At 45.3% G+C, this 25,058-nt stretch overlaps 1 protein-coding gene across 3 annotated transcripts in view; it reads left to right on the top strand.

The window, feature by feature from the left end:
- Positions 1-25,058, top strand: part of PRKAG2 (protein kinase AMP-activated non-catalytic subunit gamma 2) — a 457,564-nt gene that overhangs the window by 315,861 nt on the left and 116,645 nt on the right. For all 3 annotated transcript variants that reach the window (XM_088446441.1, XM_088446442.1, XM_088446443.1), the window contains one exon: positions 11,947-12,170. In XM_088446441.1, the coding sequence (XP_088302567.1) occupies positions 11,947-12,170 (224 nt within the window). The remainder of the gene's footprint in view (positions 1-11,946; positions 12,171-25,058) is intronic.

The following is a 25,058-nucleotide window of genomic DNA, read 5'->3' as shown; positions in this document are numbered from 1 at the left end:
GGGAGCGGTGCCGGTCCAGGGACGCCGCAGGGCCCCTCCAGTACGCCCGGGCCCAGGCAATTAGTACCCGCTCCCCCCCCCCTCTCGGCACCCCTGAGTGTCTCCCTAACCCCAGCCAGTCCCCTTCTGTCTCTCCAGCTCTGCGGTGTCTGCCTAACCCCAGCCAGTCCCATTCTGTCTCTCCAGCTCTGCGGTGTCTGCCCAACCCCAGCCAGCACCCTTCTGTCCCTCTATCCCTGCACTGTCTCCCTAGCCACAGCCAACAGTGCAGCACACTTCTGTCTCTCCAGCCGAACCAACCGATGGGTCTCGATGGTTCAAATCCCGACAGGGGAATGGTGAGTACTGTTCCCCTGTCCTATTTACCCCCTAATCTTCCTTTTTTGTACCCTGATACTAACCCTCCCTACCCTGCAGTGCCTAAACCTAAATCCTCCACCCCAGCGGTTGATACTTGCCTTGCCCCGGTCTCCTTACGATCGGGTTGCCGGCTGCCGGGATTCCGACGTCGGCATCCCCAGTCATGTCGGGAATCTGGCGTCGGTGTTTTCTTGGTGATTGGGATTCTGGTGCCGGGATTTCGGCAGCCGGCATCCCAATCATTGGGATATTAACTACATCCCTCTCCAGCCCTGCGGTGTCTCCCTAACTCCTACCAATTTTTCTCCCAGTGGAAAGATTTTATGAAAATGAAGTAAACCACCAGTGAGATCACAAAGATCCACGTTCTCTCATCATAATAATGGAGTGTTTCTGACCTATTGACTATAGAGGTTTAATATTACACTGCATTCTGTTTTTCTTTTGCCGGTTCCGCTTCACCGAGGAGATTCTTTATCCATTTTACCAAGTTAAAGGGTGGCTGGTATTCCTCTACTGCTAACCACTGTGCCATCATGCTGCACAAGGTATCCCTGTATGTTGGTGCATAAGGGGCCCCATCACAGTTTGCTATAGAGCCCAAACATTTCTCTTTATGCCCTATAGTCAAATTGTTTATGTAACATATTGGGCCTTTTTTTGTTAGCACTAAATATGATAGTAAATAATATACATAAAAAAAGACATTATATTTACAAACATAGGGCCTGATTCAGAGCTGCTCGCTCACACTGTGCGTTCGCAAGTGGTCCGATGTTCTGTGTATGCGCATGCATACGCTTACTTCTGCGCGTGCGCGAACTACACACTGCGATTGCATCCCTCTCGCTCGCCCAGCAAAGGCAGCCCAGGGTAATGAGTGACAGAAGAGGCCGTTTGTGGGTGGTAACAGGGGCAGGCCACTAATAACGGGGGGTTGGAGATGCGAACGCAGGCGTGCCTGACTGTTTCAACGCCTTTTTAGAGGCGTGCATAATTAACTGGCAGCGTCATAGTACACGTCACTTGCCTTTTTTTTACACTGATTTCCTCGCAATGCTTGCGGTAGGGTAAAGCTACCTCAAGCACTGCATTTACATCCGATGGTGCTCGATGTACCAATATTTTAACACACTTCCTGGAGATGATGTGTGCTGGTGGGCGGCTCTGCCTGTGCGATTGGGCGTACGCATACACAAAGAGGCCGCTCGCTAAGACATGGTGGGCGTGCTTGTGCCTTGGCGAGCGATCGCTTCCCGTGGCGTCACTTTGACAAATTTTCAAACGCATCCAGCGAGCATACGCAAATAGTGAACGGGTCTGAATCAGGCCCATAATGGCATATTAAAAAGATTGATATATATGTGAATAAAGGAAAAATATTCCCAATCAATAAAACATTTTCATACAACAATTATTGACCTATATGACACAAAGATAGAGTTGAGTTACCAGTTAATATGTTGCAATGGTAGATTTAGGGCCGTATTCAATGTGGATTGAAAAGCCGTTCTCTGCAAAACTTTTTCGCCAATTCCACTTTTCCCCATATTCAATTTGGCCGACTTTTCACCGGTGCAAAAAGTTAATGCATCAGACCCGGCGAATAGGTGGCGAGTAAAAATGCAGAATTGGGGTTTTGGGGTAAAAAATTAAAAATAAAACACCCAGCACCCATAGGACAGCCCCCCTAAGGATAACTGCGTAAAAAAAAAAGGTAAAAAAGACTTCAGGACACCCCAAAAAAGTACTTTCGTTTTGGGGGTGAAAAAAACAAAGTTGGGGGATAAACTTAAAAACTAGCTAAACAGACTCCAGGGGGTCCCCAAGTATGCCCCAGGTGTTTTTTAATTGCAAGTAGTTGCGGCAGGTGGATTTTTCACGTTTCTTCAAACTTTATATTAGCAACTTTAAAATATGCTAGTTCCCATTTTCATGTACCCCAAATTTGATGGGACTACTTATTTTGTAAAAAAAACCCTCCTACATGCTATTCTTCACCACCTTCTAAAAAATGCTATATACAGTAGCTCCGATTGAGACCATTTAAAAACCCCAAATACCTTCAGCAGGGCTATTCGGGGGTATCCAGAGTGATCCCCCATGTCAGAGCATCTTTTGGGGGGTGTCAGGCTGATTTCCCCAAAAATGACAGCACTTTTCGCCAATTTCGTTTTTGCCGGGTCCAGTTTTCGATGATTTCAAATTGAATACGGGGATACGCGGGGAAGCGCGCAATACTTTTTCGCACCCAAAACCTCCAATGACGGCGAAAAGTCCGGCCTCTGACTTTTCGCTCCAAATTGAATTCGGCCCTTAGTAGGTGTTCAGTAAGTATTGAGAAACTGGCGGCACTTTGCTACATATAAAACACTAAAGAATTTCCAGTATAACATTTCAGATGAAGGGATAAAACCATTGTACTTAAAGGCATTGCAGGCCAAATGCAGATTAGGAGGTGTCTCAGATCCTGCTTATAAATTCACCAGCTAGGGCCTTCTTATTTTCTGTTTAACGGGCTAGAAATTGCTCTGCTAAAATGCAAAAGAATAATTTCAAGGGTTATTAACGTCTGAAAGTTATTCATTATTAGGGTGCGCTGTGTGTGCTTTTGTGCTTTAGGTAACAGAAACAATTTACATTTAAGGATGGTTGGAAAGATTAATATTATTTAATGCTCGGCAGCAGCTGCTTCCATATCAGTGTCTCTTTATTGGGTGAATTTATTAAAAGGACTAACAACTAATACAGTATTTGTAAGAGGATTTCAATAATATTTCCACAATAACTGTAGTTCCAATATAATGACTGGACAGGGATTTCTAAGAAATACATTATTAAAACAAAAAAGTCTATATATGCTACTCGCTAAGAGCCTCTGACTGAATGACTGTGACCTGCACTAATCAGGATTATCACAATTCTTTTCCCACACCGGCTTCAATGTGATTGGCTTGTACATAGGAAAACACCAATTCAGGTGACAGCTATTCAGCTCCATGGCTCTTAGCAAGTAATTTACTGTTGGCATTTATATTTTTTTCTTTTTTCCATTGTATTAATTTAGGGCGAGTTATCTTTGAAATGTGTTGTATATTATTTACTTATATTATTGGTTTAGTAGCCTGGGGTTTTAGGAATCACCTACCACATTCTGGAACAGCTAAGTTGGTGAAGTTGCCACTCCATGGGTCCTGATCTTACTTTATTACCCTGACTCTCCACAGCCCATAGGGTCTGGGAAGAGCCAGATGAACACAATTTATTACACACAAATAAAAGCCCTGTATGCAATGAATCGAATAGCTCTTTTTGCACCCTTAAGCCCGATACACACTATACACTTGCTCGGGCGATATGCCCGATTCCTACGGATCGGAACGAGATATCGTCTAATTCGTGTACCCACTATGTCGGCTGTTGCGCGCTTTGGTGGGGTCGTCAGCCCCATCCTCAGGTCGTCCCTACATGCAATTCAACCTAACGATGCGACTGGCGACTCCATGCAGTGGGATGCGGCAGGGGCCGACATATCGGGTGGTCGGGCACCGCATCGACTAATGCGTTCCGGCCGCCCGACGAGTCGCCCTGCCGGGGGGCGCCCGTCGTGTCGCTGGGTACACCTATCGTATAGTGTGCACCCAGCTTTACTATACTTTTTATTGTTTCTTTAGGTAATGAAATGAGGTGACGGTAAAAATGTATTTTGTTTTTGTGCAAGAAGCATTGTCATGCACAAATACAGGGAATGTAATAGTACCCATGCTCGGCTACAATTACATAGAAGAATAAGCCACACACACTAAACATAAGATTCTAAGACACCAACACATTAAAATAAGATTATGCTTTTGTTTCATTCATTAAACTTTAGCTCCTTCGCATAGAGGTTTAATGGAAAAGGCCCAGAGGAATTATGTACGATATGCTTACTTAACTCTTGTTCTTCATTCCAGACATTGCTGCTACTACTGGCTAGTTTTCTCCTTACAGCATTACTTCTGCATGATTATTTTGGGAGAGACTTCTGTATCTCATTCTCTCCTTTACTATGCATGTCATCATCATGCTATTTCTAAAATACAGGAGTTATGTGCCCACCTGAAATCATTCAGTGAAATAACGAATCGGATCTTAGGATCAGTGGGCCTGCCTGATTCAGAGAGAGATGGACGCAGTAGAACAGCTGCTGCTTCTATGCTAATACACCGGAGGTTCAGTGTAATATGACACCTACTGCGTCCACCGGATCTACATCGTGACCACTCGCCACTCAGTATGGCCGCCTCTTCTCTGCTACCGAAGTAACACATATCCGTTTTGGGAAATGGAGGGTGGCGACGGGGGGGGGGGGCCTGACGATTCACATTCTTAAACCCTGCCCCCTTGTGGTAAATTGCCATAATTGGCTGAAATTTTAATAGAGAACATCTCCAAATTACACGATTCAAGACATATTGCGTCATTAAGCCCCGCCCCTTACATGGAGGCCGTGGAAATTCTCCCCATTCTGCCCACTTCACCGGGAATGCGTGAGAAATGCCTACTCTACCGGGGGTGCGGGGGGTTACCCGGAAAATCGGGAGCCTCTCGCGACTTACGGGAGGTATAGCACACGCATTTTGCTGTGTACGCAGCAGTGATGTAGCAAGACACATCTGTAGTTCACAGACCCAGTTCCAGTCCTTTGTTGAGATCCTTGATAGGTTTGAAGATATTGATGAGAACAGAATCTAGAGTAATCAGCAATATCCACAGACACATTATCTTGTCCTTTTGTCAAAGTAAAGGTGTAAAGGAAAGGGCATTACCTAGGGGCCTGATTCAGAGATAGGCACCAGTGCATTTGCTAGTATTACTGCTGTATTAACAGCATTTGGCGAAATATGGAAATGCTAATCTCAGCCTTCCCAGCGTGTGACGGAGAGTAAAAGCGCTGAGACCCACTTTCATGCTGTGTGGATGGTGGTTGTAAACACTCTACTATCAGCTCATCAGCGAAGGCACCATCAGCACTTGCAGTAGCCTAGGGGCTACTCAGGCCATTCATTTTAAGTACTGGCCAAACATGGCCTCTTCACGATCGAAGGCACGCCACTGACACTCCCAAAACATGCCCATGAGATGGCCTCTTGATCACTTTAGCTTAGCACCCAGTCACCGTTAGATCACAGACACCGTCTCTAATAATAACAAACTTGTAGGCTGCTGCATATGCCCTTGTACACCTCGGTTAGTGCATGCGCAGTAAGGGTTACCTAGACTTTTTGCACATGCGCACTAGCATAAAATCTCAGTACTATGTAAACTTCGACACTGCGTCCATCTCTGAATCCGGCTCTAGGTCTCATGCTGACCTAGGTTGTGGTGATCTCATTAAAGTGAAGGACACTATGGATTATCATTGAGAAATGCTTCTCTGAGTGACTTCTGCCGATGCTGGGTACAAATTCTGGCCATAGCAGTCGGGGGTTTCTTGAGCTCACATCCTTGGCGGTACATGTTTAGAAAGATGGTCCCCAGGGAATCCATTCAAGTTGTATGGATGCTGCTACAGAAAGTCTTCATCATCCTTTTTGTGTGTCAATTAGGAATAGATGTACTGTAAAGTTGAGCTAATATGAAGTGACAGCAGACATTTACTAGTCCCTGAAGTCAGTATGACCCACCCATTGGTGTGCCACAAGCGTCAAGTCTAATTTTTGCTGCAAGGAAAATATGGGAAAAATCAAATCACATTAATGTTATTTCCTAAATCAATTAACAAAGAACAAATGTATACCATGTAAATGATTACATGTTTGTCAAGCTTCATACATATGAGTATGTGAAAGTACCTTTAAGAATTATAAAATATGTGCAAAGGAGACATCATTTATTTGTTGACCTTTTGACCCCAAAGTTAATCATGGGGCCATAAAAGATAATTTGAGAGACCATTAGTATAAATGATCTGCACTAGATTTTCTCTTTTATATATCTTTTATGTGGTGAAAACCAAGGTACATCAGTTTTTCTACGTGCAAGAGGCGCTCAGGATATAAACAAGTTTTTCTGTGAAAAAGATAAGTATTTGTTTACACACTCCTTTATATATATATATATATATATATATATAATATATATATGTATATATATATATATGAGTGTGGGATTTATGTAAAGGCACTTGGGTGTGGTTCCTCCTATTTTATACATATTTACAGTTGATTAAAGGATTGGGGTACATCCTATTGGGGGACCTGACCTTAGCAGCCCAGGCGCATTTTGTTTGACACATCTTGTTCATATTTACCACTACACTGGGTGATTGGAGCACCCACTTTTGGCTTCAAAATACAATTTAAAAAAAAAAAAAAAAAAACATTGTGGTTAGCTGTACACAAAGCTTACCTAAAGTGGAACATAATCCCAAAAAATATTTAAAGCACATTAATACATAAACAAATAAAAGGACCTCCAATGCATTTAATTATGCTGTACCATTTTGCCGACCACACACGATGCAGTATATCCACTTAGTGCTACTTGCAAAATGACCAGTTCTGTAGCCAGTTTGGTCACACACATGGAGGCCCCATCAGACAGATTGGCCAGTCAGAGGACAGGCTTGATCGCATAGTGTGGTTATCACTGGGTTGAATCGTTTTGGATGCACACTACTATGGTGATAAGTTAATTAGCCGTTACAAGTGCCGACACAGATTCTGTACAGTTATTAAACTGACTTCCAAGACATGAACGTAGCCAGCAATACTAACAGAAACACTGTGATATTTAACTTTAATTATGCTGAGTCATGTTATCAGCCTTTATTTGGATGCAAAATGTAATTAAGCAAATCTAGCATACATTTACTGCTGACATCAATAGGTCTGTAAATCTACACAAGTACAAACTAAGTACATTTCAGACTTTAAACTTATTAAAAAAGTGCCTTATATTTGTACATTATTATTTTTATTATCTTTTATTTATATGGAGAGAGAAGGGTTCTGTAGAACTAGAGATGAAACATTCAATTACATAAGTAGATTAGTCCATACTCAACTTTACAGACAAAAGTTTACAAATTGACTGATGTACATAACTAGATAAATATAATCTGCAGGTTACATAATACGTAGAGGAGACAACAGGAGTGAGCTGGCACTGCTCGCAAGAGCTTACATTCTAAGATTTTCCATTTTTGGCATCATTGCTTCTTTGTAAATGATTGAACACCTTTAGAATAATACTGTAATATTTTGAAAATATAAATTTCATTATGACTTTAGTAATGACTAGAGGATAGTGTTGAGAGTATATATGGTTTCTTGAAAGCTTCTTTCTTAGGCAAATTACAGCAACATACTAGTCTAAACTATAATTACCCAGCATGTACTGTATCAGTACAACTATCATTAATCTGCACTGGTGCCCATGGACCAGGGACAGACTGTGGCTGCTGGGCAGCCCTGGCAGTTCCCCTGTTCACGCGCCAGCAAAAGGGGTGTGGTGTCGCTACAAAAGGAGCGTGAACTCACCTCATGGGGGTGTGCCGTGAGTCACAAGGACATGGCCTCACGGCACGCTCCTGTCTTTCAGTATCCTCGTCCGAGCAGAGCGCCGGGAGGCGGAGCTGCTCGGCCGAGGTTTGATGCCCATCTGGCATTTGCCCGCCTTGTGCCCTATATGTCTGGAATAATTAATATGTTGTGAAATAGCGCTATATGCAAGCAATTGAATTATATGAAGAAACCTGTTATTAGACAGGATGCCGCAGTATGAGAGAATTCGCTTACTGATTAAATAGCTGTGGCTGGCAACATTGTTGCAAAATACGTATGTGTAACACTATCATTGCAACCAGAGTGAGACTGGCTGCAGTGGGAAGGAATATACAGGGCCGTAGCTAGGGTAGTGCGGCCCGTGCCATCGCACAGGGCACCACAGGTCAGGGGGCGCTGTTTGGGACTGCAAATTTCTGTTTATTATCATTCTTGCTTGTAGCTTCCTCTTATTTCATCCCCAGCATCTCCTGGCCTCTCCTATACCTTCCATGGCCCTTCCCCATGAAGCCATGGCCCTTTTTTGGGTGAATTATGTCCCTGAATAATGAGGGGGGCGCCAATGCTCTTTCTGGCACAGGGCACCAAAAAGTCTAGCTACGGCTCTAAGAATATATATGCCTTCCAAACCATTTGGGAACAACTACCTAAATAATTTAAGTTTAAGGGATGTTACTGACGATAAATGTAAATGATTCAGCTATAAAAACGTACCGGAGTGTATAGGAGTGGGAAGGAGCAGTAGTGTCCAAATAGGGCACATTAACTAAACAATATTCAGCACTGCCTTCTCAGCAAATTGATAAAATCCCTCCTCAATATATGCCATTAGCTGAATACATTTCAGAAACAAAAAGATACTATAAGATGTGTATACCGCTTTATATTATAAAGTCAATAGTAAGCAAAGGATAACCATTATAAAGTAATTATTATATGGTGGATTATGAACATCTCCTAATGTGAATTACAGATATAGGGAGTCAATATGCTACAGATTAGTGGCATCCCCCACATTTTTGAGACCCCAGTAAAGGGTTGAATTAATGGCATGGTACAGTAAGATAGAGTTTGCCCCCCCCCCCCATCCAAATTAAATGCCACATTAATACGTTTATACGTATTTACACTACATGCGAACGAGAGGTTTATTATCACCACCTTAGTTCCGTTATCCCTTCTTTTAGAGTCCTATTTTAGGAATATACTAATTATATCATTGCTCGACTTCAATATATTCACAACAACATTAAAGACAAATTGATAATAAAGACACACAGCGGGTTCTCATTTTGATTTTATTAACAATTCTTTCTCATAAGAAATTCACCCTTTATTCATGTTTTTCACATAATCACTTTTTTAACCTTTATTTCACTGAATCATTTTAATGCATATCTAATAAAGATTTATAATTTTATATGACCAAACAATGTGTGCCATACAATAGGACAGAGGACCTCATTCAGACCCGCTCGCAAGCGGGTCGATGTTTAGGCCCTGCTCACGCGCAGCGGCCACACTGCACATGCCCTGGAGCTAGAGAGAGATTCTCTCGCTCCGGAGCTCACTACAAAAGGGGTGGCTGTTGATGTTGATCGACAACTTGCCCCGTTTTGTAGTCGTGGCAGGGGGGTGGTTTTGTGGGCAGCTGCACTGACATCAGCAGTGATGTCAGTGGGGAGCTTCCTGCTCGATCAGAGCAGGAAGCTCCATGGGGCTTGCGGTTGCCGAGACCCAACCTTAGGGTCTCGTCGCAAGCCCCGATGATCGCGATGGTCTTGACCATCGCGACCATCAACCTGGTCGGTTGCTAAAGCTGTGTGTAGTAACCCACAGCTTAGCTAGTGCTAGCGACCAAGAGGCCGCACTTCAAAACCCAAGCGGCCGCCCACATTCAGAGCGACCGCTCGCATTTTGCGAGCGCCTCTGAATGAGGGCCAGAGTCCTTTCTTTCTCTTCTTCTCTTAGAAATGTAACATTTGCCAGGAGTGCCATATGGGCAGTCCGGCCCTGCCAGGGACTACATGTACAGATGTGTCCTCACACCTCAGTCATGCCAAACAGCCTCTCGGTCGCCCTGAGGGTCTTTCTCGCTGAAAACATGCTGAGTAAGGTCATAAGCATACACACCTAAAGCTGGGTACACAATAGCCAATTTGTAGACATGTCGTCTGATTCGGCGGATCGGGCCGACACATCGTCAATATCGGCCAGTGTGTAGTGTGGTCGTCAGACACATCATCAGGTCGGCCCTATATGCAGCTCAATCTGCCAATGCGACTGACAACCCCATGCAGTGTAATGTGGCTGTTGCCGACATATTGGACGGTCAGGCACCAGATCGTGTAATGTGTACCACCCGCACAATATGTCGGCTCATCGGCAGTGCAGTCGTCCGTCGCATCGCAGGGTACACACATCGTTAAGTGTGTACCCATCTTAAGAGTAAAAGATTACTCACAATTACTTCTCTTAGGATTGGAATTATCCTCAGTTCTGTTTGAAAAAATGGCCATGCAACCGCCCCAAACCCCTACAGAGAATCAAACAGGTTCCGCTTGTTTATGTGGACTTTGACGGTTTGTTCAAAATCAATTTGTGGTAAGCCACATGTCCTAGTAGCTGCAGGAAAGATAGATAGGACGATGTGTGACATTAAAATAGGCTCTTACCAGGACCTTCTGGCTGCTCAGCTATTTTAGTGGTTTCTCTCTGGACCTTCAGGATTTGCAAGTAACAAGTAATGGAATGTGAAACCTCTACAGCTAATTATCTTCCCGAGCACTGAGGAAAACACTCCCTGTGCAACAATGAATAGACTGTGCTTTGTAGCAGAGTACAGTGGAAAAAGAAATGAGACATTCTTCACTTATTTAATATAGATGTTATTTATAGTTATGACATTAATTTCCAGGTGAAATGATGGAAAATACTACCCTTAAACATGACATTTATAGTTATTAGATAAGAAGTATACAGTAATTACCCCTTTATGTATCTACCTAAATCCCAGCCGCATTTCAGCCAGGACCAATACAAATTCATTTCATAGTTTTCATCCATCGTTGGTGGAGGTTCCTGGGTGCATTTATTTCAGGCCGTTGCTTACAATTGTGAAATAAAATTGTGTGGCCAACTTTAACTGGACTGTTCCGTGGCATTGATCTGACAAGGTTAAACTGACCTGGCATGAGTATTCTGATTGGATATGCACAGTATCCAATCAGAACACTGGTGAGACCACACTATGGGGAAACTGGGAAGACAGCATGGACTAGAATATTGAACCATAACTGCCAGTAGGTTTATTGCCATTATTTTTGAGTTGCCACCCTGGTGTGAGCCTTTGTGGCCTCTGCCTAAATCAGGTGTTTTTTTTGGCCTTAGTATAAAAGGAAATTGTAATTGCTTAGGAGGAGATTTGTCAAACCTTTTAGAAAAGGAAAAGTGCTAGTTTTGCCTTTAAGCAAAAAAAACAAAGAAACAAATCCTAGATATTATTTTATAGAATGTTCTAGAAAACTGATAGCTAGAATCTGATTGGTTATTATGAACAACACCTTCACTTGTCCTCTTTAGAACATAGTTGCCTACCTTTCCATTGTCCTCCCCGGGAGAAGCCTGGGGAGGACAAGCAGATGGGCTATAATTAAGCCCTGCCCCCTTCGTGGAAAATTGCCGCTATGGTTTGATATATCTCCTTAAACGAATCATGCAAGGCTATTACATAAAGCCCTTTGAGTTGAGAAAAAACACTTTTTAAGTTACTGTATATGCTAAAGATCTATATATCCTCCTGTGTTCAGGTAATAGACAGTGACAATGTCAAATGCTCTAAGTAGCATTTCACCTGTGCCATGATCCTGGTGCTGGCATAGTGAGGTGGAGATAGTGACATCGCCACTGGCGACTTCCTGTACCAAACCGCCGCCTCCTTTTTTACTTCTGACTGGGAACATGAACATTTTTCTCTCCTCACTTATTTAGTTATTGTGGTCTAACTAATGGTGATAACATTTTTGTTTTTTTACAGCCTCCGGCCTCTCAACTTCCCCATCCACTCCCACACAAGTGACCAAGCAGCCCAACTTCCCCCTGGAATCCTACAAGCATGAACCAGAAAGGCTGGAGGCCAGACTTCGCTCATTTTCCTCTCCACCAGATACAGGCCAGAGGTTTTCACTACCACACCTACCAGTAACTGTGACTAAGTCCGCCCTAGTGTCATCAACGCTCAGCAGCACTACCTCAAAAACAGTAAGTCAACTTTGAAATGCATCTGCAGATACATGAATAATGTCCATTCCCTCAATTTGTTTTAAATTTACGTTTGCATGTGACCTACCACACGTCTGTCATCATTCCGGATATTCTACAATATGTGTATGTATTAAAGCAAATATGGAGGAAAGAGGAGCACATTCACACTCTTTCTTCCATACTTGCCTTTATACACCTAAAGGAGTCAAGGTGGGGCAATGGCGCACAGGGATGATAGTATTAATTACTAAGCAGTATGTTATGCTGCTTCCTAGCTGTGCTCCTTTCTCTACAAATTAGTGGTGAAGGAGAGCTGTGTTACATTTTCGAACAGAGCTGAGTTATATATAACTAGCGACCCACCCCGGCTTCGCATGGGAGCAATTTCATCTTGCCAAAGCCCCCTGCATTTCATAACAACCTACATCATGTCACCACAGTCCCCTGCTTCTCACTCTTGTCCCCTTCATCTTACCAGTGTCACCACAACCCCCACAGCTGCTCCCCTGAAACTGGCTGGGGCCGGCCACTGGCATGTGCTGGGATGGGCAGGAGAATCATGGATGAGAGATTTGTATCGTAGCTACCGTAAGCATTATCAGCAGCATGTCCCCAAGGCTGGGGCACCTGGTTATATTTCCTCAGCCTCCATGTGCACCCCTACCCAACTGCCGAATATGGCGATGAGCAATGTCCTCTTTCCACAATGTATCCTGTATTTCCCGGGCTTCCTGTTGAGCTTCCTCATCATGGTGCCCCTGTCTGAAAACAGCGCTGACTTCCATGGGATGTGCCTCACTGAGAGCATATGGCTGAGCAGGAACATGACGCTTGAGAGGGAGCACTCCACGATGGAGGAGTGGTGGCTGGAGTCCGCAAGCAGGTTCAGTGTAGGGATGGACATTGGAATCCGATGGTTACTAACCATCAATGTTTTTGTTCTGATGGTAGTGTTTTTTACTATTTGATGTTGGTGTTCCGATGTTTGCCACCATGGAATGGAAATCATTCAATGGTGTTCCGATGGTTATTTTATTTTTTATTTTTAATCCCTGATCGCTATGCCTCCCCTGGCTTCTTCCTGGCTACTGTGTTTTCATCTGGGCATCTTCATGGGTTCGTTGGAGGCTGTCTCTCACTCTCTGACTGCTCAGTCCCTGACTCCCAACCCTCTCTAGTCTGCTGCTAAGCAACAAGGCACATTGTTATCTGAGATTGGCTCTCACTGACTCTTGCTTTTTCAGCACCCTGGCCATCTCCTATACAGCAGCTTGGTGCAAGTTTTTTTCTGTGACTTTGCCTCACTAAAATCGTCACTGCTCGGCTCCCTTTTGTCACAGATGAATGGTTCATACACCCACAATGCTGTAGAGAATAGTGAAAATCCTATCAAAATCCGTCCAGTGGTTCAAGAGATCAGCCCGAATGAGCAGGCACACCCCTAAACCGGGGATGTTATATAATAAGAAAGAAAGCGTGTGTGTCTGTCTATCTGTCTGTCTGTCTGTTTTTTATGCACGCCCAGAGTTTTGGACCTGGCTCCACCAAATTTGTCATGGTGGTGTAGTTTGACCAGGATTAGGTTTTTGCCTAGGTTTGAACTACTTCAGGGCCACACACTGTCACACAATCGCTAAAAATGGGGACATGCTTAAATTACACAGGTTCCAGGGCTGGCTCCAGTAGAAATTGGCAATCTGTGAAAAGCTACAAAAGTATAATTTTAACCTCAGTCTCAGCAAAGTTCTACACATTATGCCACACAGTAGTAGTGCCCCTTATACATTATGCCACACAGTAATGCCCCTTACACTACACAGTAATGCCCTTTACACATTATACCACATAGTAGTAGTGCCCCATTTAACGCATTATTTCAAACAATAGTAGTGCCCCTTACGCATTATGCCCCCCAGCCAATTCACTTCCTCATGGTTCTCCAGCTGCCTCTCACCTCCCCATGTGTGCCAGCAGTAGCTAGCAGGTGTGGATTTGGGGCCGGGCTACCAGCTAATTGCAGCGGTAGACATGGACAGACAGCACCGACGCACTTTGAATCTGGTGCCGGTCGTGAGCTCATGGACCGCCAGCCAATCAAGAGCCGACACTGTTGTTTGGCTGCCAGTCTGCGAGTACTGATTGCCTCATGACTGGTTCTGCTGTCCCTCCATGATTGCCTGTCAGTGCGCCAGCTGTAATCAGCTGGTGGGCTGGCACCAAATCAACATTCCTAACACCCGGGCCCCCCTTGACGGCCCTGACTGGACCGGCCCACCTTGTGTCCATGACTGGATACAGGGGTAGCACCGAACCACAGAGGCAGCTCGAGCATCATAGCAGCCGCACACCTTGCACCCATGGTAGTTACACCACTGTTTGCAAGCATGTTAACAGACAGTGGCGTCCTTTTGAGGATCAATGGAATGAGGTTATAGGCGAGGAAAATGTAAACGAATAAAGGTTGCAGGTGCACTTCAGGGTCCAGTCTTCAATCCGGGCAATGCCGGGTATCCCAGCTAGTTTTTATTATATAAATAGAGGAGAGATAACTCAGTATTACATATATACTGCTGCGCTGCTGAAAAAAACAAATCAGAGCAAACGTAGTAGAAAATAAAGACAACTGACAATATTATTATTATATTTTATATGGTGCTACAAGGGGTCTGCAGCGCCTTACAAAGTATATAAACAGAAACCAGTGCAAACATAACAAGAAAACAGTGCAGAAGACTTACAGTACAAAACAGTGTTGAACATAGGATACAATCTATAAAAGCATTACATCATATGCAGTAAAAATACCCACAAAGCGCACGGGTGAGCCCAAAGGTTCGGTGCCTCTGTTGGTAATGGGGCGATTATACTATAAATCGGGGAAGCAAAAGGGAAGAGGGCCTTGCTCATTAAAGCTTACAATTTATGAGAGGGCGGACAGACAGGGATGACAGTGAGCGTGAGCATACTTCACATTGCCGTGTCATACATTGTGCTTTTAAGCTCACAATGTCCAATGAACTAACTCATGCCTGCTTATACAGGTCCTGTCATCTCTGTTGAATACAGGCTTTAAATACCTTGTAGATGACATTATGGTACATTAGTGGATTATGGGCCTGATTCATCACGGAACTAAAGTGTATGCAGTTGGCCGATTGTTGTGGACTGCGCATGTGTATGCATCGCACTGCGACCGCACTGCAATCACTGAGACCACGCAGAGCCATCGCAGAGTGATTGACAGGCAGTGAGCATTTGGGGTTGGTGACAGGGGTGTGGTTGGAGAAACACAGGTGCGCCTGACCGTTTGAACGCCGTTGCATGGGCATGCATAAATTAACCATTGCGATTGCATACCCAGCTTGAGCATACTTACCTACTCTCCCAATTCGGCTGGGATCCTGGAAAATTAGGTAAGTCTCCCGGCTGTAGGCAGACACCCCTGGCCCCCCCGCAGTGACGTAACTAGGGCAGGGCGAGCGGGGTGCGTGCCCCGGGCGCCGTTGGACCGGCGGCGCGGGGGGGGGGGGCGCCGCCGGGCCACGGTACCGGCCCACCCTAGTTAGCCAGTGTAGCGCCGACCGCAATGAGTGCGGTCAGCGCTACACATTTACACAGGACCGGCGCTAGGCTTCCAGCGCCGGTCCTGTGCTGCACACCTGAGCCTGTTCCCTCCCCCTGAGCGCTTGCCCAATAGCGCTAGGAGGCGGGCTCAGGCTGTGCATAACACACGCATCGCCACCAGCGCTGGCGGCGATGGGTGTGTTAAAAAGCAGCCAATGAGAGTCATATAGACTCTCATTGACTGCTGCAGCACCCACTGCAAGAGCCGGGCTTCCGTCCGGCTCCTGCAGTGGGTAATGGGACAGACGTCATGATGTCTGTCCCATAATGCTGAGCGCGCCAGCCCGGTAGGGCTGGCGGGCGTCGTCGGCGGGAGCGGCGTCGCGGACCGAAGCAGCAGCAGCGTGGATTCAGGTAAGTATATTTTTATATATATATATATTTTTTTTAACCTATCTGCACTACTGGGGGCACAACGGGGGAGGGGGGTGTCTACTACTGGGGGGACCTCTACTGGGGGAGGGGGCACAATGGGGGAGGAGGGTGGCTACTACTGGGGGGACCTCTACTGGGGGTGGGGGCACAATGGGGGAGGGGTGGCTACTACTGGGGGCACCATTAATGGGAGGACCTCTACTGGGGGGGGCTGCTACTGGGGGCACTTAATTGGGAGGGGGAACCTCTACTGGGGACTACTACTTGGGGGGGGGGGAACTACCACTGGGGGCATTATAAAAGGGGCCTACTACTAGAGGCACTGCACTCGGGGGACCACTACTGGGGGCAATAATAGGAAGGGCCACTACAGGGGGCACTGGATAGGAGGGTGTGGTTGGAGAAACACAGGTGCGCCTGACCGTTTGAACGCCGTTGCATGGGCATGCATAAATTAACCATTGCGATTGCATACCCAGCTTGAGCATACTTACCTACTCTCCCAATTCGGCTGGGATCCTGGAAAATTAGGTAAGTCTCCCGGCTGTAGGCAGACACCCCTGGCCCCCCCGCAGTGACGTAACTAGGGCAGGGCGAGCGGGGTGCGTGCCCCGGGCGCCGTTGGACCGGCGGCGCGGGGGGGGGGGCGCCGCCGGGCCACGGTACCGGCCCACCCTAGTTAGCCAGTGTAGCGCCGACCGCAATGAGTGCGGTCAGCGCTACACATTTACACAGGACCGGCGCTAGGCTTCCAGCGCCGGTCCTGTGCTGCACACCTGAGCCTGTTCCCTCCCCCTGAGCGCTTGCCCAATAGCGCTAGGAGGCGGGCTCAGGCTGTGCATAACACACGCATCGCCACCAGCGCTGGCGGCGATGGGTGTGTTAAAAAGCAGCCAATGAGAGTCATATAGACTCTCATTGACTGCTGCAGCACCCACTGCAAGAGCCGGGCTTCCGTCCGGCTCCTGCAGTGGGTAATGGGACAGACGTCATGATGTCTGTCCCATAATGCTGAGCGCGCCAGCCCGGTAGGGCTGGCGGGCGTCGTCGGCGGGAGCGGCGTCGCGGACCGAAGCAGCAGCAGCGTGGATTCAGGTAAGTATATTTTTATATATATATATATATTTTTTTAACCTATCTGCACTACTGGGGGCACAACGGGGGAGGGGGGTGTCTACTACTGGGGGGACCTCTACTGGGGGAGGGGGCACAATGGGGGAGGAGGGTGGCTACTACTGGGGGGACCTCTACTGGGGGTGGGGGCACAATGGGGGAGGGGTGGCTACTACTGGGGGCACCATTAATGGGAGGACCTCTACTGGGGGGGGCTGCTACTGGGGGCACTTAATTGGGAGGGGGAACCTCTACTGGGGACTACTACTTGGGGGGGGGGGAACTACCACTGGGGGCATTATAAAAGGGGCCTACTACTAGAGGCACTGCACTCGGGGGACCACTACTGGGGGCAATAATAGGAAGGGCCACTACAGGGGGCACTGGATAGGAGGGATCACTACTGGGTGCCTGCATAAGGGGGCCACTACTGGGAAAACTGCATGGGGGGGCTACTGCTGGGGACACTATATAAAGGGCACTGCATAGGGGGGGGACTGCTACTGGGGGCACCATATAAAGGGCACTGCATAAGGGGATACCGCTACTGGGCGCACTGCATTGTGGGGACTGCTGCTGGGGGCACTGCATAAGGGGGAACACTACATGGGGCACTGCATTTGGGGGGGCCACTACTGGGGGTAGGGTAAGGGGAACTAATTGGGGGCTGTATAAGGGAGACCACTACTGGGGATACTATATAAGTGGCACTACTATTCAGCCGGTATGATTTTGTAATGCGATCATGGGCGGTACTACATGCCCTGATCGCATTGCAAAATGCGATCGTTAAGAAATGTGTGATAGCTTGGGCACCATAGCAACCACACCTCTTGCACCCACGGTAGTTACGCCACTGTTTACAAGCATGTTAGCAAACAGTGGGGTCCTTTTCAGGATCAGAGTAATGGGGTTATAGGTGAGGACATTGTAAACAAAGGCTGCAGGTGTACAGAACGGGACGCATTTAGAGTTGAATGAACATCAATATTTGTGGCGTAAATAAATGCATTTCCGTTTTGCAGCTGTGTACCACAATGCTCAGTATATACATTTGTGTGTATCTTACATTGGTGGCCCCATAAGTTGAATACAGTAAGGACATGTGCATTTACTGTAGGTGTAGCACGTTCTTCTCTGGAAGTGCAACCTAATTTGGACACATCCCAAAGTAGACGTCTTAGGGGGTGTATCTTTGAGGGATATAGGAGGCCTGGTGGAAAGATGTGTAATGATAATAAGGACACATATCACTATCTAGCTGCCTCTGATTGTTTGATTATATATCAACCCCTCAACCTCATAGTCGGTGGCGTATCTATAATGGGTGCAGTCTGTGCGGGGCACACGGGCCCCCGGGTCCAGGGGGGCCCCGCACCGCACACACTGCACCCATAATCCCATATTTTTTTTAAACTTACCTTGCCGAGGTCTTGCGTCGGGTGTCACTGCTACTCAGAACATCGAAAAAATGGCTGCCGCTGCCATTTTCCCGGTGTTCTGCGCATGCGCAGTAGACTCCGGGCACACCCTAGTCAGTCGGCTGCCAGCCACCAGGGAGAGAGGAGGGGGCCCCGCACGAGGAGGTCACACGGGCCCCCTCCTCTCTTAAAACGCCCCTGCTCATAGTACTTTATTCCTTTGCATTGCAGCATGCAAATAAGATGTGAATTATTCCTCATCTATATGAAGTTGCGGATACAGATGTGTCCTTACACATGTTTGCTGCAGTCGCGCTTAAAAGCCTGTTGCGCTGCGCCAGGTCCAATGAGACTATGCTACCAGCTGGCGTCTCTTTTGCGTCTTTTTTTTGCCGAAAATGCATCTAAGTCAATGCGACTAGGATGTGCCAACAGACAGTTTTGAGAAATTTGATATGTGTATATCTGTGTGTGCGACTGAGTCTCTGAATCTGTATAGGAAGTGCTACAATGTAGCAGCCACAGCTTTTTTTTATTCCAAGTTCGGTTGTGGGTCATATACAGACTCAGGTGCACATAGATATACAAGTGTCACATATCAAATGAATCAGCAAAGTCTGCTGGTATGTCCTAGTCGCATCGCATTGTGATTTCAGGGCCGCAACTAGGGGGGGGGGGGCTGGAGGTGCACGTGCACCGGGTGCCGGAATGCAGGGGGTGAAAAAGAGCTGACTTGCGGTGGCTTTGGGGCTGCAGATTCAGAAAACGGCCATCCAAAAATGGCCGCCGCCAAGGAGGAGACAGATGCTATAGGTCCTTATTGGACTTCTAGTGTCTGTCTCCTCCTTGGCGGTGGCCATATTTGGATGCCTGTTTTTAGCAGATTCCATGCAGACTAGCTGTCCGCATAGACTCTACTGAAAACGGCCATCCAAAAATGGCCACCGCCAAGGAGGAGACAGATGCTAGAGGTCCTATTGGACCTCTAGTGTCTGCTAGGCCAGCGCAATGCACACAGAAGTGCCAGGAGAAGATGCTGAAAGCTGAATTTTCTCCCTTGAAAGCCCCTGGCAACGAGCATAAACCCCATAGCAACGAGCATGTAACCCCTGGCAACGAACATAAACCCAATGGCAACGAGCATGTAACCCCTGGCAATGAGCATGTAACCCCTGGCAACGAGCATGCAACCCCTGGTAATGAGCATAAAACCCCTGACAATGAGCAGGTAATTTTAAAGTAATTAGAAGCCTTACTGTGGGGCATAAAATGGTCTCGGGCAAATATGTAAGTGGCACTTTGGTAATAGGCATTACAGTGTGTGGCATAATGGGTATTATGGTGTGTGGAATAATGTAAGTCACTATACCAGGGACGTCTGACTAGTGCACTGCCTTATGGAGGAGCAAGGACAAAATCCAGGTACGGGAAGGGAGGGGACGCAAAATTGCTGCCTTGCACCGGGTGACGGATATCCTAGTTTTGGCCCTGGTGACTTAGATGCATATTCGGCAAAGAGAGACGCCCAACGTTAGCAGAGTAGCACAGGATCTGACAGCTCAATCACACCAGGCAAGTCGCGCTGCGTAGCGTATTGAGGTTAGATATATGAGGACGCATCTGTATCTATTCTCATTCCTCATGTATTATTTCCATTTGGAGTGCTGCAGCAAAGGTGATTCCCTGTGTGAAACTTTGACATTTACTACGCTACTGTGAGGTGTACATATACACATCTGTATGACTGAAGCAGGAAAACATAATTGTTACATGTCTGTACTGGGCACAACATGCATCCAGATCTAAATGAAACCCAATATAAGTAATGGTCCTACCATCAGAATTGACATCATTCATTGTGGTCTTACAGTACTTTATTGCAGTTCTGTGCAACTTAATCCTGTCTCTACCTATGTCAGATATCTAACATTGCCCCCACTGTAACATGCATCTCTATAGAATAAGAGGAACAATGTTGTAATTAATTCTCTTTGACGTCAGTCCAATGTGCTGCTGGTGATTGCTGCACTCTTGTGGAGAAGAAAAGATATTACCCAAATATGGATCCAGTAGAGAGGATTAAAGAGGGTATAGATGAAGTCTGGTTCCTCTTTCGGGATGTTTCTCTAAACAGGCAGAACTATTTGGATCATGATTATGTATTGTATACTTACTAGTTTGAAGGACTGCGATTGTTGGATCACATCCGGGTATCTGTGATTGTTTACCACACAATGGGCTTAATTTAGAAATGTACGGAACTCCAATGTTCAAGTACATCTCCGATGGTTTGAGTTCTGCGCATACTCAAAAGCCACACTGCGCATGTGTAGTTCTAGTCCTGCGACATAGCTCGCAGTGCCTTGGATGCCGCAGCCTGATTGACAAGCTGCAGGTGTTCCAGGGTGGAGCCGGGGACAGTTTACCAAAACTGAGGCATGTCACCTCCCTTGTGTGAGTGTGCCGAGGACAGTTTTCCCAACAGATCATGTTTTGAGGATTTCTGTCTGTGGAAGCAAAACAGATTAACTCACTCGTGCATGATTAAAGAAATCCACAAAACATGACCTCTACTTCAGGACTGGAGTTCAAAACCCCCGATGTAGGTTATTATGTAAATCCAGAAACTTATGTCCTAGTCCCTAGGCATCTTGTAAAGTTACCATCACAACAAATCTGAGGGAGTAACCAGCAGCACCGCAATCCAGTGGCATAACTAGGTATTTGAAGGACCTATAACAAAAGTTTATAAGGGCCCCTATGTACTACCCAAGGGTGGAATATGTATATAACACATGTAAGTTTGACAAGGAAGATGGGCCCCTCTCAGCTCTGGGTCCTGTAGCAGCTGCACCCTTTGTACCTATGGTAGTTACGCCCATGATGCAATCCTATGACAGTCCTTGTCCTTTTGTATTGTGACAACAAGCTAATATTAGGAAAGGGAAAATTGGTTCAGAAACATATCAAGGTCACAAGCAAATAATTAAAGTGAAAAACATTCCGTGATTTTCCAAGTCAGACAGAATAATGATCAACACAACAAATGCAAACACAAGCTGTTAAACAAAAACATAGTTTGGGCAGGTTGAACTGACGTCTTGCTCATGCATCCGAACATACGCTCATAGAATAACCTATATAAATATAATTGGGCGAATGAACGTATGCTATTCATTCGGAATGCTCGTGAGGAAGGGATATAGCCACTGAGGCAGGGGCAATGGACGGGGTGTATTCATTAGAAGATACAATTGTACAGTTGTAATAGGACATTTTCTGTTAGATATCAGAGGATAGGTTATATTAAATTGTTTAACCAAAAAAAGCAGAAAGAATATTGATTGGAATGCTTTGACCAAAGATCATTATTTGGAACCATAACCTTTCAACCCACTAGACTAGAAAACTCGTAGAATCTAGGATGTGGCTGAAGAGAAATCAAGCTGGATTCTTAATTTTCTACATAAGGCTCTCCAGAACTTGGTCGCTGATTGTTTTTAACCCATGATCCCATGATGAGACAGTGTCCTGTGAGAAGAAATCATCAAAGATACATGTGGAATGATGATTTCTCATAGGGATAAAATAGGATATTTTGGAAAAACAATCAACAATGAACCAAAAAAAACCAGAAAAGTCTGAAGAAATTAGCAAATCACTAATACCGTTCATCGAGACGTGGGTCCATGGGAAAAGTCATTAGATGACCTCCAGGAGACTGATAAGAGATTTTGTTCACCAATGGAGCAAGATGTAACATATTCTGATAAACATACGTATCACCAGATGTACTGAAGACCTTCAGTCATTGGCCAGGAGATTAGTTTAGTAGAGTAGTATAATCTGAAATCCCTCAGCCATAAAGGATTTGCCTAGGGAAAATCTTTGAAACTGTGATAGATGTAGAGACAATTTGCCAGGGCAGGTCACCTACTGTACTGTGAGTGGAAGAGTTCTTCTTCTGAGTCGTTACTATAAAATGAGCAAGGGCATCTACGTTTCATCTTTTGGGACCAAGATAGAAAGCCTGGAGATAAATGTAACCAGTAACAGTTCCCAGTGAGAATACATGTGCATTCCTTTTTCCTACATTATTGTGCTGAGACAATAGCTCCCCTACTCGAACTGAAGGAATCTGCACCTCTACAAAGAAGGGTCAAAAGAAATTCTGGAGCAGAAGAAAAGCCTATTAAAGCAGCAATGGCTTCTGGAGAGTACTGAAGTTAGCTCATTTATTGGCAATCACAGAAGAGTAGTTCTTAATGAACTGGTGATGAAATCCTAAAAACTGAAGTTGTGTTGACTTCCAGTGATGGCACCAAGGGTGTACATGCAGTACAGCTCTCTTCTTCACAGTAACAACTGGCAGATCATTGGCTCATCTCCTAAACAGGCCTAAAACCCTAAACAGGCCTAAAACCCTAAACAGGCCTAAAACCCTAAACAGGCCTAAAACAGAGCTAAACAGAAATCTCACATGGACAAATTAATATCATTGATGCCTCAGCAAACAATGAAATCTAGGCAAGGAGGCCGCATGTAACACTCTGAAATGGCAGCCGATATGGAAACAGCTGGGGAACGTGGCCTGGATTGTGCAGAGCAATGCACAGAAGAAATGCTACTAATCCAGAAACTGCCTCAATAGTGAAAATCATTATTGATTAAATGATGCCTAAATTAGATTGTTGTGACGAAGCTTTTGTAAAGCTGACTCAAAACTGCATAAGATTAGAGAGACACCATGTACGTCTAAACAAAGAAGGAAAGTCTAGACTCATGAGAAAAGGCTACAGAAATTCCTAAGGCTGACACACATTGACTTTTGAAAAAAAATGTCTGACATACAGTAGATACCTATAGTCAAACCTTTAAAATTAAATTGATTCCCCCCAAAAAACAAAACAAAACACAGGTATATAGGTTGAGTCTCCCATATACAAAAATTTCGAAATATGAAATATTCCGAAATACGTAGTGAAATCTTTGCTCTTTGATGTTTCAATGTACACAAACTTTGTTTAAGGCACAAAATTATTGAAAATATTGTATAAAATCACCTGCAGGCTGTGTGTATAAGGTGTATATAAAACATAAATGCATTCTGTGTTTAGATTTGGGTCCCATTCCCAAGATATTTCATTACAGTATGCAAATATTCCAAAATATGGAATATTCCGATATCCAAAATACCCCTGGTCCCAAGCATTTTGGATATGGGAGACTCAACCTGTAGTAACATAAGTCATCTAGCCTTAAAAACTTTGTGGGGACAGAGGACTACCTGACACTGATACCTACCTGAGTGCCGCAGAAGTTGGTTTACAGCCCTCCTTTCTGTATTTGCCCTTATAGATACAGAGTACACAGGCTGGGCCCTAGGAGTAGAGGGGTAGGGATTAGGACATGGGAATAATACTTACCGAAACCACCACTCGTCAGACATGAACTGCTGCACACGTGGCGCCGGTATCCGGAAGACGTAGCTGGTGATGCTGCAGAACTTGGGACCACCAGGGATGCTATGTCGACATTCAATCATGTCCATGTAAACACAATCAATATCGCATGGTCAATGTCAATATGCTAAGCATGTCGACATTTTGACCATGTCAACATTCTCATGTCAACCTGGTACTTATAAAATCACAAAAAAAGCAGGCACGTGATAGATGCATAGCAATAATGTATTGCTTTTCCAAGTTTTTTGGCAGCCCTCTTGCAAAAAAAGGAAAGATATTTTACAGATACGCACAGATCTGTACAGGGAAGTAATATACTTTAGCCAGCTCTAACCAGCAGTGATAAAGATCCTTTGCATTCTCTAAAGAGGCTCTCTGCTTTTAAAAAAGCTTTTTGAGGAACAGAACATCCACAAGACCCAGCCTCACCTCCACAGTAATACTTCATCATAGAAGATAAAAAACAAATGGAAAAATAAAAATGACAAGATTTAATTAAAACTAATCATGTAATCTGCCTCAACCGTACATCCGTAAACAATCAAATTCAATCCTGTTCTGTCACTGATCCCAAGGTAGAAATATTCACATCACTACAGAGATATTACAACCCTGCTTCAAGCAACTGGAGTAAACTCCATATTATGTTGAACAGAGGAACAATCTGAATAACGATTTGCAGACAACTAAACAGAGAGTTAAGGAAAGAACACAGGGCTAAAATTACTAAACAGAGGGCTTGCTGGGATTTAAAAACCTATGGAACCCACCGCGGATTGACGTCCGGTTCTAAGTCAAAACCACTGTATTTACTAATGGTCGTTCTGACCCCCTAAATGAAAGCCACCAAAGATCCCAGCCATTTCTAAAACCCAATTCTGACACCA

The sequence above is a fragment of the Taudactylus pleione genome, unplaced genomic scaffold (assembly GCF_031769625.1).
Source record: "Taudactylus pleione unplaced genomic scaffold, aTauple2 ptg000398l, whole genome shotgun sequence".
Lineage (NCBI taxonomy): Eukaryota > Metazoa > Chordata > Amphibia > Anura > Myobatrachidae > Taudactylus > Taudactylus pleione.
The sequence above is the reverse complement of the archived record's forward strand: the minus strand, read 5'-3'. Positions and strand labels throughout refer to the sequence as shown.